We start from the raw sequence: 13,832 nt of genomic DNA on the forward strand, positions 1-13,832 counted from the left end.
TCAAATGAATTTAAGTTGAAGTTGAATTGGTTTGTTAACATTTTGTTACCATACCAAAAGTCATATTCGGATAGATGGAATTGGATTATTAGGTTTATATAAAAATTGATAGATTATGTTTAAAACGTCATATCATATATATTAAGTAAAAAGTCGATTAAGTCTTAGCTTAGTTGACATCGATATTATTGTCCGTGTAGAAGGATATGAGTTCAAGCATATTGAAGCACATTTATTCTCCTATTTAAGGGTCGGGGAGGGATTATGGGTAATTTTAGGCAATGATTCAAAAAAATATATTAAGCAAAAAGGGTTAATATAATTTTTAGCCCCTGAATTTTGTAACTAGGTTAACTTTTGTGCTTGTATTTTTTTTCCTGCACTAGGTCCTTAAACTTGGATTCTATCAAAATTTGATGATGTGATACTCAAATTGCGGTATTGATATATGACATAATATCAGAATGTCATGTCATCAATTTTTACTTTTATTAAAAGTGAGTAGTTCTAGGCATTGTATCAAAAATAAAATTAAGCAAAAATGGTTAATATAATTTTTAGTCCTTGAATTCGGTAACTATGTTCACTTTTGCACTTGCATTCTTTTGTGCATTAGGTCCATTTTGGTCCTTAAGCTTGGATTCCATCAAAATTTGATGATGTGGTACTCAAATTATGGTATAGATGTGACATAACCTCAGAATGTCATGCCATCAATTTTTACTTTTATCAAAAGTTTAGAGATGAAAATGAACCCAAATACCAAATTCAGATACCAAAATGAACTTAAAAATAGTACATATACTAAAATAGACCTATTATGGACTAAATGTTAAATTTACTCTAAACAACATAGAGGTTGAGTAATAGAACTCAATTTCCATGTCCAATATGCAACTTGGCTTGTACTATTGACTTGAAACAAATTTTATTATTTTATTAAGAAAGTGGGCAGACAAAGCAAACCGATGAGGATGCCAAGCAAGCCATTCACATAAATTGGAATGTAATCCTTTTAAAATGTATTTTTAACTTTAGGAATTTAATCCTTTTATTTTTCAGATTTTAAAATGTAATTGTAATTGTAATTGTTAATATAATTAAAATTTATTTATTATATTTATTAGTGTGATATTTTGAAATAAAAAATTAAACTTACATGATAATAAAAAATAACACTGTAATGAATTTAAATTTAATAAAATAATTTTAAAAATATTAATAATTTAATTTAATTTAATTTAATTTTAAAATCTGAAAAATAATTTTTTGTTACTCAATTCTATGAAAAGGATTGCAGTCTGCTAAGCTTGACTTTGAGAATTTGACCATAGTAAAGTAAAGCAAGAATATAAGCAGAAGTTGCTTACTTCAGAGCAAAGTGTGATGGAGTTGTGTAATATCAATGCATAATTGGTCTTCTTGTTCCTTGTTGAAACATCCAAAGGCTTAACCGCTGTTTTCCTTGTTTTTATTATATACTATTTGCTTTTATTAAAAAGTTGTCTTTTTATTTATTGTTGAATTATCCAAAGGTTCCCTCTCCTCCACCCACTATTTATTTTGATATTTGATTCTTTGACATTTTTGGGTGTTTTTTTTATTTTCTGTTTTCCGTTACCTGTTTGATTGAAGAACTTGGGAAACAAGTCTTTCTTGTTATCTCATCTGGTTGTTTATGCCCTTTATAAATAATTTCAGAAGCTTGGATTTTGCACTAAGAACCACTTGTTGTTTTCCTTTTGTTAAATTGCAGGGTCTTTTTGATTAAATTGAGGAAATTCAGTTTGGAATCGTTCATGGAGGGCAAATGTGCAATCAAGAAAGATGTTACTGAAGTAATGTTTCTTCTTCTCAGTCATTTAATACTGTTGGTGTTTTAAGCCATTAATGTACTGCAAACTTGTTTTTAATCTCCTTTTGGGTTTATGCAGTTAATAGGTAATACCCCTATGGTATATCTGAACCATATCGTCGATGGCTGCGGTGCTCGAATTGCTGCCAAGCTCGAGCTGATGGAACCTTGCTCCAGTGTTAAAGACAGGCATATGCTCTGTTTTTTTCATTTGCTTTTTTGATTTTGTACATTGTTCACAGCATCCTGGAGAAGTGTTGCCTGCAAATCAACACCTTTGGTCATTGTTTTATCTATGTGCAGGATTGCATACAGTATGATTAAAGATTCAGAAGATAAGGGCTTGATTACACCAGGGAAGGTATGGTTCCATCTTTCGGATTAATGCATATGAAGTGATTGTTTGATAACCTAACCAGGAAGAAATATAGATCCTATGATCTAATATAGTATGGTCTATTTTTCTGTTTTGCTTAGTATGGTACCTTATTCGGTTTACCGTTCGGGTTAATGCGTATGAAGTGATGATAACCTAACCGAGAAGGAAGTGTAGATCTGAGAACACTTAAATTTAAGATTGTTTCGTAAGATTTTGTTATCATGATATCTTCTGCAGTTTTGCTTCAGTTGACTTTTGATCCAATGAGGGGTATTTAAGCTAACAGATTTCTCATTTGTTCTGCTTATGTTGAAATAATATTGGTTAAAGAGTGTCCTTATCGAGCCTACCGGTGGTAATACCGGCATTGGATTGGCTTTCATTGGAGCAGCTAGGGGTTATAGAGTTATTGTCACTATGCCAGCTTCTGTGAGCATTGAGAGGAGAATCGTTCTTCGAGCTTTTGGAGCTGAAGTATGCCTCACAAACCCAGCCAAGGGCTTTAAGGGGGTATTAGACAAGGCTGACGAGATACTGAAGAACACACCTAACAGTTACATGCTACGGCAATTCGCAAACCCTGCCAATCCTCAGGTAGCATCTTTACTGTTGTAACATTTCTATTGTTTCATCAGGTGATGTTTAAAAGAAGTAACGAATTCTTTGTTTAAGATTCATTACGAAACCACCGGTCCAGAGATATGGAAAGACTCGGAAGGGAAAGTTGATGTACTGGTTGCAGGCATAGGGACTGGTGGTACAGTAACAGGTGCAGGGAGATTCCTCAAAGAGAAAAACTCAGAGATCAAGGTTTGTTCCCCATTCGAGACCGAAATTTAGACAAGGAGCCTATGTCCTTGTTGTTATATTCATAAGAGCATATTCTTCTTTTGTCAAAGTATAGGTATATGGGGTAGAACCTGTTGAAACTGCAGTCCTGAATGGTGGAAAACCTGGTAAATTTTCAAGTCACTTTCATCCTTTTTTATGTGGTTCGTGCTATATCTGGTACTTGACTATTTCCTTCATTGCATCGCCTGTGTGATGCATGTCAAAGGCTCTCATCTGATCCAAGGAATTGGTGCTGGTATCATCCCTGATGTTTTGGATGTTGGCCTTCTTGATGAAGTTGTCCAGGTAAGTCTCAAAGCATGTTCAATATTTCAAACAGCTCTTGGAAACTTGCAATTGGTTCGATTTCTGAAAAATTAATGAACTTTCGTTGTTGTCACAAGGATAGTACTTGTTTCCCTTCTAATAAACCGTTTTCCTTTGCCATGCAAGCATCAATCGTCTGATCCATTGATTATCCTGTATGATGGCCATGGTAGCTTCCAAGAAACAGTCCAATGAAACTTTGCACATCAATCACCCGATCCATTGATTCTCCTGTATGATGACTATAGTAGTTCCTAGAAACAGTTCAATGAACCGTCGCAATCGCTTCGGTTTCTGAAAAATTAATGATTTTTTCATTTCTGTCATGATAACAGTACCATTGATTCTCCTGTATGTTGACCATAGTACTTATTGCTGTTCTAACTTCTTAGGTATCTAGTGAAGAAGCCATTCAAACTGCTAAACAGATAGCCTTGAAAGAAGGTTTACTGGTATTTTGATTCTTTAATTTTTTCAAAGTATTCATGTTTGACATATTTGGATATGAGTATGACTATATGATGATATAATCCTCTAAATTTGTGAAAAATCTTTGGAAAGAAAAAAACCCTTTGTAAGATACCCATATTGGATACTCACTTGGAGTCTGAATTTGGGTAAGGTAGGATATGCTTGGATTTAGGTGTGGTTTCCGAAGATTGGTATGTTCAATTTCATTTAAGTTATCTTATGAATTTGAAAGGCATTTGGAGGTTGATATCAATATGCTCATGTGTCAAAATATTCAAGCAAAGTAAAAAAGAAAATGTTTTCCACATCAGTAGGCAAGCGCATACACTGTTGACTAGAACCATGGAAATACATTACGTTATTTTAAGAATGTAGGTAGAAATACGATTCTTTGTAACCTAGTGAACGAAAACAATTAAATAACAAAATATAATAAAATAATATAATATATTCTTACGTTTTTCTAAGCTTATCTTGAGACTTTAACCATACTAAAACAAGAATATAGTTTAAAGTTGCTTACTTCAAGGAAAGGTGTGATGGGGTAGGTGTAATTCATTGATTAGTGAGGTATCAGTGAAGTGGCCACTTTACATGTTCTTATATGTAATCTTTTTTTATTTTTGTCTTCTTGTTTATTGTTGGAATATCCAAAGGTATCACCACCAACTATTGATTTATTCTTTGATTTTTTTACATTCTTGGGTGTTTTCTATTTCCTTTTTCTCATCACATGTTTGATTGATTCTTCTGTTTCCACAGCTTGGGGAACAAGTATTTCTTGCCTATTTCTTGGTTATCTGAGCCGGTTTATGCCCTTTATAAACAGTTCAGAAGCTTGCGTTTTGCAATAAGAAAACCTTGTTTTCCTTTGTTAAATTGCGGAGATTCTGAGAATCCGCCATGGAGGACAAATATGCAATCAAGAAAGATGTTACTGAAGTAATGTTTCTTTTCTCAATCATTTAATTGTTGTTGATATTGCCATTAGTCTTCTGCAACTTGTTTTAATCTCATCGTGGCTTATGCAGTTAATAGGTAACACGCCTATGGTATATCTGAACAATATCGTCGATGGTTGCGGAGCTCGAATTGCTGCCAAGCTTGAACTGATGGAACCTTGCTCCAGTGTTAAAGACAGGCATAAACTTCATTTACATTTGATTTTTACCTTCTTCACAGCATCTTGCGAACTGTTACCTGCAGAATAATGCCTTTGTTCATTGTTTATCGATCCCCAGGATTCCATACAGTTTATGATTAAAGATGCAGAAGATAAGGGATTGATTACACCCGGGAAGGTATGGTACCGTATTCGAAGATGCTTTGCTCAGTTTAGCTTCCCGGTTAATGCATATGAAGTGATTGTTTGATACCTAACCAGGATGAAATATAGACCCAAGAACAGTTAAAACTTCAGATTGTTTTGGAAGACTATCGTAATATCTTCTGCAGTTTTGCGTCAATTGACTTTTGATCAAATGAGGGCAATTTTCCACATGCAATGGTCCAGACACGGAACATTTAAGCTAACAAATTTCCCGTTTCTTCTGCATATATTGAAATAATATCGGCTATAGAGTGTTCTCATCGACACTACCAGTGTAATACCGGCATTGCAATGGCTTTCATTGGGGCAGCCAGGGGTTATAAAGTTATTGTCACAATGCCAGCTTATATGAGCATCGAGAGGAGAATCGTTCTTCGAGCTTTTGGAGCTGAGGTACGACTCACAGACCCAGCCAAGGGCTTTAAAGGGCCATTAGACAAGGCTTTGGAGATACTAAAGAACACACGTAATGGTTACATGCTTCGGCAATTTGAAAACCCTTCCAATCCAAAGGTAATATCTTTATTGTTATAACATTTCCAGTGTTTCATCAGGTGATGTTTAAACGAAGTAATGAATTCTTTGTTTAAGATCCATTACGAAACCACTGGTCCAGAGATATGGAAAGACTCAAAAGGGAAAGTTGATGTATTGGTTGCTGGAATAGGGACTGGTGGGACGGTAACAGGTGCAGGGAGATTCCTCAAAGAGAAAAACTCAAAGATCAATTGTTCCCCATTTGAGACCCAAATTCAGACAAGGAGCCAATGTCCTTGTTGTTATGCTAATAAGAACGTATTCTTCTTTTGTCAACATATAGGTATATGGCGTGGAACCCGTTGAAAGTGCAGTCTTAAATGGTGGAAATCCCGGTAAAGTTTCAGGTCACTTTCACCCTTTGTTCTGTGATTCGTGCGATATCAAGTACTTAATTATTTCCTTCATTACATTACCTGTGCTTTGCATGTCAAAGGCCCTCATCTGATCCAAGGAATTGGTGCTGGTATCATCCCTGATGTTTTGGATGTTGGCCTCCTTGATGAAGTTGTCCAGGTAAGTCTCAATAGCATCACATTCGAATTCATTTGTCGAAGTTTCTGAATGTTTTATGTTTCATTTATATTATCTAATCACATAATATTTTATTTTATTTTATCTTATCTAATCACTTAATTAATATTTATAATAAATTAATCTTTATTTAAATAGTACAATTAGTGTAAACTTGACATTAGAAACTAATTGTTTATAAATTATTCATTAAGAAACGCAACTCATAACTATTCTTTGCAATCTACTTAAATAAAAACAATTAAATAACAAAATATAATAATTGTAATTGTTAAAATATACTATTAGTCCTTTTACTTTTTACAAATTTAAAATTTAATTATTATACTTTTACTTTTAAAAATTTAATCTTTTTATTTTTCAGATTTTAAAATGTAGATTCAATTTTAGTATGGTTAAATTTATTCATTAAATTTGTTGGTGTAACATTTTGAAATAAAAAAAAATTGTATTCATTAAGTAATTTAAAAAAATTAACGTTGTAAAAAAACTACATTTAACAAAATAATTTTAAAAGTATTAATAATTAGACTTAATTTTAAAATTTAAAGAATAAAGTAATTAAAATTTTTAAAATAAAAATATAAAAATTAAATTCTAAATTTACCAAAAATATGGAATATTTTAACATAATATAATATACATTTACAGTCTGCTAAGCTTGACTTTAGAATTTGACCATAGTAAAGTAAAGCAAGAATATAAGCAAAAGTTGCTTACTTAAGTGTGATGGGAGTTGGTGTAATATCAATGCATAATTGTTCTTGTTCCTTGTTGAAACATCCAAAGGCTTAACCGCTGTTTTACTTGTTTTTACGGGGAATATAGCCTTATTATTATTATTATTATTGAAATGGGCCAAGTAAAAAATTAATTACCGGAATGACTTATTTCCCCGAAACCGTATTCACGTCACCGCATTGTTAGGTGGCGAAGTAGAAAAACGCTTCCTTAAGGAAGCGTTTTGCCCGTGCCTCCTGCTAGGATTAGGGTTTAGGGTTTAGGGTTAAGGTTTTGGGGGTTTTAGGTTTAGATTTTTAAAGAAAAAAATTAAATAAATAAGGGATTAGGGTTCAGAGTTTCTTAATTAAATTAATTATAAATTTTTCAAAATTAGATGTTTTGTGTTTATGGTTTTTTTTAAAAATCAATTAAATTAGGGTTTAGAGTTACTTGAGTAAATTAATTAAAAAAAATTTAAAAAATTAGATTAGGGTTTAGTGTTAAGAGTTTTTAAGGAAAAATTAAATAAATTAAGGTTTAGGGTTACTTGAGTAAATTAATTATAAATTTTAAAAAAATAGATTAGGGTTTAATGTTTAGGGTTTTTAAGGAAAAACTCAAATAAATTAGGGTGTGTGGTTTAGAGTTACTTAATTAAATTATTTGTTAATTTAAAAAAGTTCTCATGTAGACGCTCTTTTGCTACAATAGCTCCTTAAAAAATAATTTCGAGAAGACGTTTCTGAGCAAATAGTGTCAAAAACGCTTTAAGCAGTATGCATTGTCAGCAAAAGTACTGAAAGAAGCTCCCACGTGGACGCGCTTTTGCTACAGTAGCTCCTGAAAAAATAATTTCGAGTAGACGTTTCTAAGCAAATAGTGTTAAAAACGCTTTAAGTATGATGCATTGTCAGCAAAAGTACTGAAAGAAGCTCCCACGTGGACGCGCTTTTGCTACAGTAGCTCTTGAAAAAAAAATTTTGAGTAGACGTTTCTGAGCAAATAGTGTCAAAAACGCTTTAAGCAAGATACTTTGTCAGCAAAAGTATTGAAAGAATCTCTCATGCGGCGCGCTTTTTCTACAGTAGCTTCTGTTTGGCCTGAGGCTATAAATGAGGCAGAATTTTTTCTCAGATTGCATAAGCTACAGGAAAAAAATTTAGAGAGGCTAAGAATGATAGAAATTGAAGATGAGTGAACGTATTAGTGCTGTTATTTACTATGATAGTGAGGTTCGTCACACCGAGAATGGTGTTATTTTTTTATCGGAGAATACAGTGAGACTGGTCTTTAACCAGAACATAGATTTGACAGAACTTCGTAAAAGAATTAGGCGTAAAATATTCGGAACGACGCCAACAAAAGTTCTGTCTATTACGTATCGGTTTTGTTCTTCTGTTGATCCAGTGACATACGACTCGTTCGACATAAAAAGTGATCGTAGCTTGGAGGTAATGGTGCAGACTCATCTCGCTAGTGGAACACCCTATATTGAGTTATATGTACAATTTACATCGCCAAATGATGCACTTGCGACTGCTGTTCGAGAGGTATACACGACCCCTGCTCGACAGTCGGTTAGTGGGTTACAAAACACGGAACAACCCATGTTTGGTAGCGGTATGAAATACGTAACCCTTGCACAACACTTTGTCAGTGGATGGGACATGCACCTCGGTGGGTCGATGTTTGATGTTGGAAATACGTACTGGGGAACGGTATCAACTTCTAGTGGTTGGCAATTTACATTCAATTGGGGACGTTATGAAACGCCCAGAAGAAAGGATGATGTACTCCCAATGAAATCCACTGGTGAGGGGACCTCGTACGTTGCAGATGATGGTGGGTTATAAGATGACTCCGATGTGGATCCACCTCGAAAGCCAGGTCCCGATGGTGCAGAAGTTGCATTATTTTCAGAACCGGAGCCTATTTCAATCGAACCTGAAGATGTTAAAGGAGGTTTAGATGAAGAAGAAGATCCACGATTCAGGGCATACTCACCTCTAGCCTACATGCATAATGTCGATCTATCTGCAGATGATGTGTTAGAGTTTCCAGATCTACCACACAGGTTACGTGATCGTACAAGTTCGCTACTGGATTCAGGTGAATTTGAAGTTGGTAATAAGTTTTTCAACAAGAATAGTTTTATTGGTGCATTGAAACAACATAGCATCAATAACGGCGTTAACTACCTCGTGGTTAAATCTAAAGCTGATAAGTTTGATGCGAAGTGTGCAGTGCAAGACGGTACATGTTCATGGAAAATTTACGCATCGTTGAGGAAAATGACAGGGTTGTGGGAGATAAAAAAGTACACAGGTCCACATATATGTGATGAATGTATAGTATTTAGGGTTTCTTAATAATACTGTTATTATGTAATGTTGCATTATTTAATGTACTCCGTTGATAGGTATTTCACAAGATCATTCAAGATGGATTCAGCTATGTTAGCTAGCTTGATACTACTCACGGTAAAGGTAGATCCCAAGACTTCAGTGCAGGTCTTAATTGCCAATATTCGTAGCCAAATGGGATACACGCCCTCTTACCGCAAGGCTTGGATAGTTAAACAGAAGGCGTTGGAAAAGTTGTATAGTGGGTGAGACGCTTTATATAATGAAATATGGCTGTGGTGTCAAGTGCTAGAGAGATACGTCCCAAGTTGCATAACAGACCTTGAAACGGAACATGCGTATTACAACGGCCGGTTGCTACGTGGATGCCAAGTGTTCAAACGCCTGTTTTGGACCTTTAAGCAATACCGAGATGCATTTTCATACTGCAAGCTATTGGTACAAATTGACGGTACATTTATGTTTGGTAGATATACCCATCAGCTATTGTTAGCAGTGGCATAGGATGACAGTGAGAGAATTCTTCCAATTGCGTTTGCAATAACACCGGGGGAGTCAGCTGATGACTGAGATTTCTTTTTATCTAGGTTAATGAGGCATGTGTGCCCCCAACCTGATATCTGTGTTATTTTAGATCGGGGCACCAGAATACTAGTTGCAATTGATCAACAGGGAAGCTTACGGCAGTGCATTCACCATCAGTATTGCCTAAAGCACGTTGCTTCCAACTACTACAAGTAATATCCATCTAAGAGTGAATGACGACAAGTGACCAACATGGGCATTTAGTCTCTATTAGTATAATTTCGTTTGTCATTTTGAATTTATTCTAAATGAAAGAGCGGTATGTAATATTCGCTATGAACTTATATTAGCAGGGTATGAAATAAATAAAGACCGTTTTCATGAGATGTTGGCAGTTTTACGTTCAATTAACGGCTAAGGTACAGATTACCTTTGTAACATACCTTTCGAACAGTGGGTACAAGCATACGACGGTGGCCTACAATATGGTCATATGACCTCAAACCTGGCTGAATGCATAAATTCTGTTCTAAAAGGAACGCGCCATCTACCGATAACATCGGTTGTGCGAGAGATATTTTCGTTTAGCGGCGCTATTTCCAAAGCGAGCAGCGAGTTATGCAGGCCAGATGTAGGGAGGCCATGTATGGTGCAGTAAGGTAGTGCAAGAAATTAATAAGGCCAAGGCACGGGCGAACATCATGCACACAGTGTGTCATGATTGAGACAACTTATGGTTTTGCATGACAGAGTTTGACAGACCGCACTAAGGTGTTATTGGCAGGCAATATCGTATACACTTGCGAAATAAGACTTGCGACTGTGGGATATTTGACGCACTTCGTTATCCATGCGTTCATGTAATTGCAGTTTGTCAGAATCTCCGTCTAGATTCGATGAGCTATGTTGACGAAGTTTACAAATTAGAAAACATGTACAACATCTAGAGACATATTCCCATCGGTCCCAGATGAGCGTAAGTGGTCATCTGTATCGCTTGCTCCCTTTAAGCTGTTACCAGATAGAGAATTGCGTCGCAAACCAAAGGGTCAACCTTGCTCGACTAGAATACGTAACAATATGGATATCCGAGAAACAACCAGTCAACAGAAGTTGTGCGAATGGTGTAGGAACCCGGGCCATACAAGCCGATCATGCCCAAATCGCAATAATTGAACGTTATTGTAGAAAACTTTGTATTATTTATATTTTTAAATCAAATAGTATAAAAATATTCAGAATACTGACTTATTTAAAAGAAAATCTATTTTATTAAAAATATTTAAGTAAATTACAATTACTTTATTCAAAACAACGTTTTATTTTATTAAATGAAATAATATAGAAATATTTAAAATATTGTGTTATTTAAAAAAATTTCTATTATATTAAAATGTAAAAGTAAATTTCTATTTTATTACATGAAATAATATAGAAGAATTTCTATTTTATTACGTCAAATAATATCAAAATGTTTATACAAATATATTAAAATAAAAAACAATCTCCGTGCCAACTGGATTCAGTGCCACATGGCGGCCGTCGACAGTTAAACGCTGGATTCCTCCTTTGTCCAGCTTCTGGCGGGGGTTGTGGTTACTCCATAGGGGATTTTGATTCCTCTAGTAGGGGATCTGGTTATCGGTGTTGGGACGATGAGCCACATTGATAGAATAGTGACTGTGGAGGTGTTTGCATCACCAACGACGAAGCTGCTTGAAACTCATACGGTGATGGGGATTGGTAAAAAGAAGAGCTCCTCGATGGCCCCTCCTGTGATCCCTCGTGCGACGGTGGCCTATACATCAACGGTCCACTCGGCATAATCCAAATGGAGATGAACAGGGTCATGGACTCCAACCTACGATATGACTAGAAACAGGAAACATATAAGGGTTTGGATACATAAAAGGGTTAGGATGCGCACTTGGTATCATCTGAAAAGGCTGTGCTGTGGGTGTCGTCGGTTGAAGTGTTGGGCCTGATGACTGTGTTAGTGTTGTTGCTGGGCCTGGTGATGGGCAGGGTGATTGTGATGGGCTTGCGTCGTCGTCCCTTCTTCTTAGATTTAAAGGGTCACGTCGTTCCCTTTGGATACACAATTGTCGCTGTCTCTCCTCTGCCGATAGTAAATATGGCTTACCATGGATCCTAAACCATGGCATGTATTTTGGCACGCACGTTAACTCTGAAACGATAATCGGTTCTTGAGTAGGTATATAATCATACTGATCTTCCCACATTTAGATGTAGTGTGACCAGAATCTCGGCCAATCCATATGCAATTGTCGTAGGTCGATTTTGTGATGATCATCCAACACCTCAGGTACTACAGGAATCGGTTGTCGAAATCCAAATTACCGTAATACTTTGTTTGACTGGTGCATCTCCACGGTCGTAAAGTTGACCAATGAGACTTTCACATGCCAAGTGTTTGGATTTTGGAAGTACTCATCCGAAATTACTGCCCGAATTGCCGGATCCTCGTATGGTGTCCATTGAAACTATATGAACATGATAAAAATATTAGTTACATACATAATACATAATACTAAATACTAAATACTAAATACAAATCGACTATCTCATGATAGAAATATTTATTTTATTTAATACTTACTTGTGCTTCCGACCGTTGGTCTAATAGAAGCCGTATATCTTCAAGAGAGGTAGGTAATCAAGCATAACTTGCCGAATGGTTCCACCCGATTAAATAAATTTTTAGCATACAATTATATTTTAAATCTACGTAATAATTGTAAAATCTAATATAAAATTTACCTCGTTATGAGTGAGAATGTATACGGGTGGTCCACTCGAGGGCGTAAAAATAGAAAGCGAAATCGTACCCATGACTGCAATAGTGATAGGCTACCTCCGATTTTTGTTTTATTCGGTTGCGTCGCCCCGCACATCTCTCGGTACAATGTTGCCAACAAGGCAGACCCTCAACTAAATTCACCAGCTGCTCTAAAATCAACGAGTTTCAGCAGCCATCTCAGATGTACTAGGTTCCGTGACAAGTCTGGCATCAGATAACCTCTAATTATTTGAAGAATGTATGCCCGAGCTTATCGAATTCTTTCTAGTTCGGTAGAACCATCATTCGCTTTGGGAATGTGTCTCGTAACCAACCCATCTCGATCTGACCTCCGTTAATATTATCCAGAATAGCGTTCAAAAGCTCATAGCATACCGCTCCCCAATCACCAGATTGAACAGACCCGGTGACTGCGTACCCGTCCACCGGCAATCTCAGTTGCAAATTTACGTCTTCCAAAGTGATAGTACACTCTCCACATGGAAGATGGAATGTGTGCATCTCGGGTCTCCACCTCTCAATCAATGCACTGATGAGTTTCGGGTCCAACTTGCATCCCCGGCCTACCGTCGCCACGTGCCAAAAACTCGTTTCCCGCAGGTAATTCTCTACCAACGGTGATGGAGGACCATGCATATTACGAATATAGCATTGCAATATCCGATCTATAGTCTTTTATAAGAAATAATAAAATAAAAATTATTTAAAATTGCATAAATCAAAAAAATCTTAAATAATATTTAACTATTAAATTTAACACTTACCATTTTCATTTGTTCGATGGATATGTGCTTGTTATTGAGACAAATTAATTCTTCTGCCATTGCTAACACGATCAAATTTTTATGATTTAAAAAAAATTCAAAAAAATAAAATTAAAGCTTTTTTAAAAATAATTAAAAAAATTAAAACTTTTTTTAAGAGAAATTTGAGAGAATATTGGAGAGAAATTAAGAGAAAGGATTTAGGTGTGAAAAAAATGAAAGGGGGTTTATAGTTTTTTTTACCGTTGGGGGTCACCAACAGTCAAAAAAGTAGCCGTTGCTACTGTTCACACGCGGGCAAAACGCGTTTTCCTGCCTCGTCACCTGACAACACGCTAACGTGGATACGTTTTCGGGGAATTAGTAATTTTA

General features: G+C 35.7%; 1 protein-coding gene and 1 pseudogene across 6 annotated transcripts; both read left to right on the top strand.

Moving 5' to 3' along the window:
- The first annotated feature begins 1,323 nt into the window (after nt 1–1,323).
- LOC107919897 (cysteine synthase) lies at nt 1,324–4,760 on the top strand. Of its 6 annotated transcripts, XM_041109263.1 has the most exons (10): nt 1,340–1,535; nt 1,757–1,838; nt 1,935–2,044; nt 2,159–2,216; nt 2,565–2,828; nt 2,907–3,044; nt 3,139–3,190; nt 3,292–3,371; nt 3,785–3,844; nt 4,626–4,760. In XM_041109263.1, exons 2-10 carry the CDS (start codon nt 1,800–1,802, stop codon nt 4,665–4,667), a joined length of 843 nt encoding a protein of 280 aa, XP_040965197.1. In that variant the 5' UTR covers nt 1,340–1,535; nt 1,757–1,799; the 3' UTR covers nt 4,668–4,760. The 6 variants fall into 6 exon arrangements, 5 of the variants coding, with proteins under 5 accessions (XP_040965198.1, XP_040965201.1, XP_040965202.1 ...); XM_041109264.1 differs by having other exon boundaries at nt 1,324–1,838; nt 3,139–3,178; XM_041109266.1 differs by lacking the exons at nt 3,785–3,844; nt 4,626–4,760 and adding an exon at nt 3,519–3,625 and having other exon boundaries at nt 1,342–1,535.
- On the top strand, nt 4,640–6,036 carry LOC107919899 (putative inactive cysteine synthase 2; annotated as a pseudogene).
- The last annotated feature ends 7,796 nt before the right edge of the window (nt 6,037–13,832 follow it).

This window comes from Gossypium hirsutum, chromosome D13, assembly GCF_007990345.1.
Source record: "Gossypium hirsutum isolate 1008001.06 chromosome D13, Gossypium_hirsutum_v2.1, whole genome shotgun sequence".
Taxonomy (NCBI): Eukaryota; Viridiplantae; Streptophyta; class Magnoliopsida; order Malvales; family Malvaceae; genus Gossypium; species Gossypium hirsutum.

What these genes read in the sequence shown, in the direction of transcription:
- LOC107919897 (XM_041109263.1), top strand. Translation starts at nt 1,800, where the DNA reads ATGGAGGGCAAATGTGCAATCAAGAAAGATGTTACTGAA. An exon ending in GCTTGATTACACCAGGGAAG is followed by an intron (nt 2,217 to 2,564) that starts GTATGGTTCCAT and finishes TATTGGTTAAAG; the next exon opens with AGTGTCCTTATCGAGCCTAC. An exon ending in TTCTTGATGAAGTTGTCCAG is followed by an intron (nt 3,372 to 3,784) that starts GTAAGTCTCAAA and finishes CTAACTTCTTAG; the next exon opens with GTATCTAGTGAAGAAGCCAT.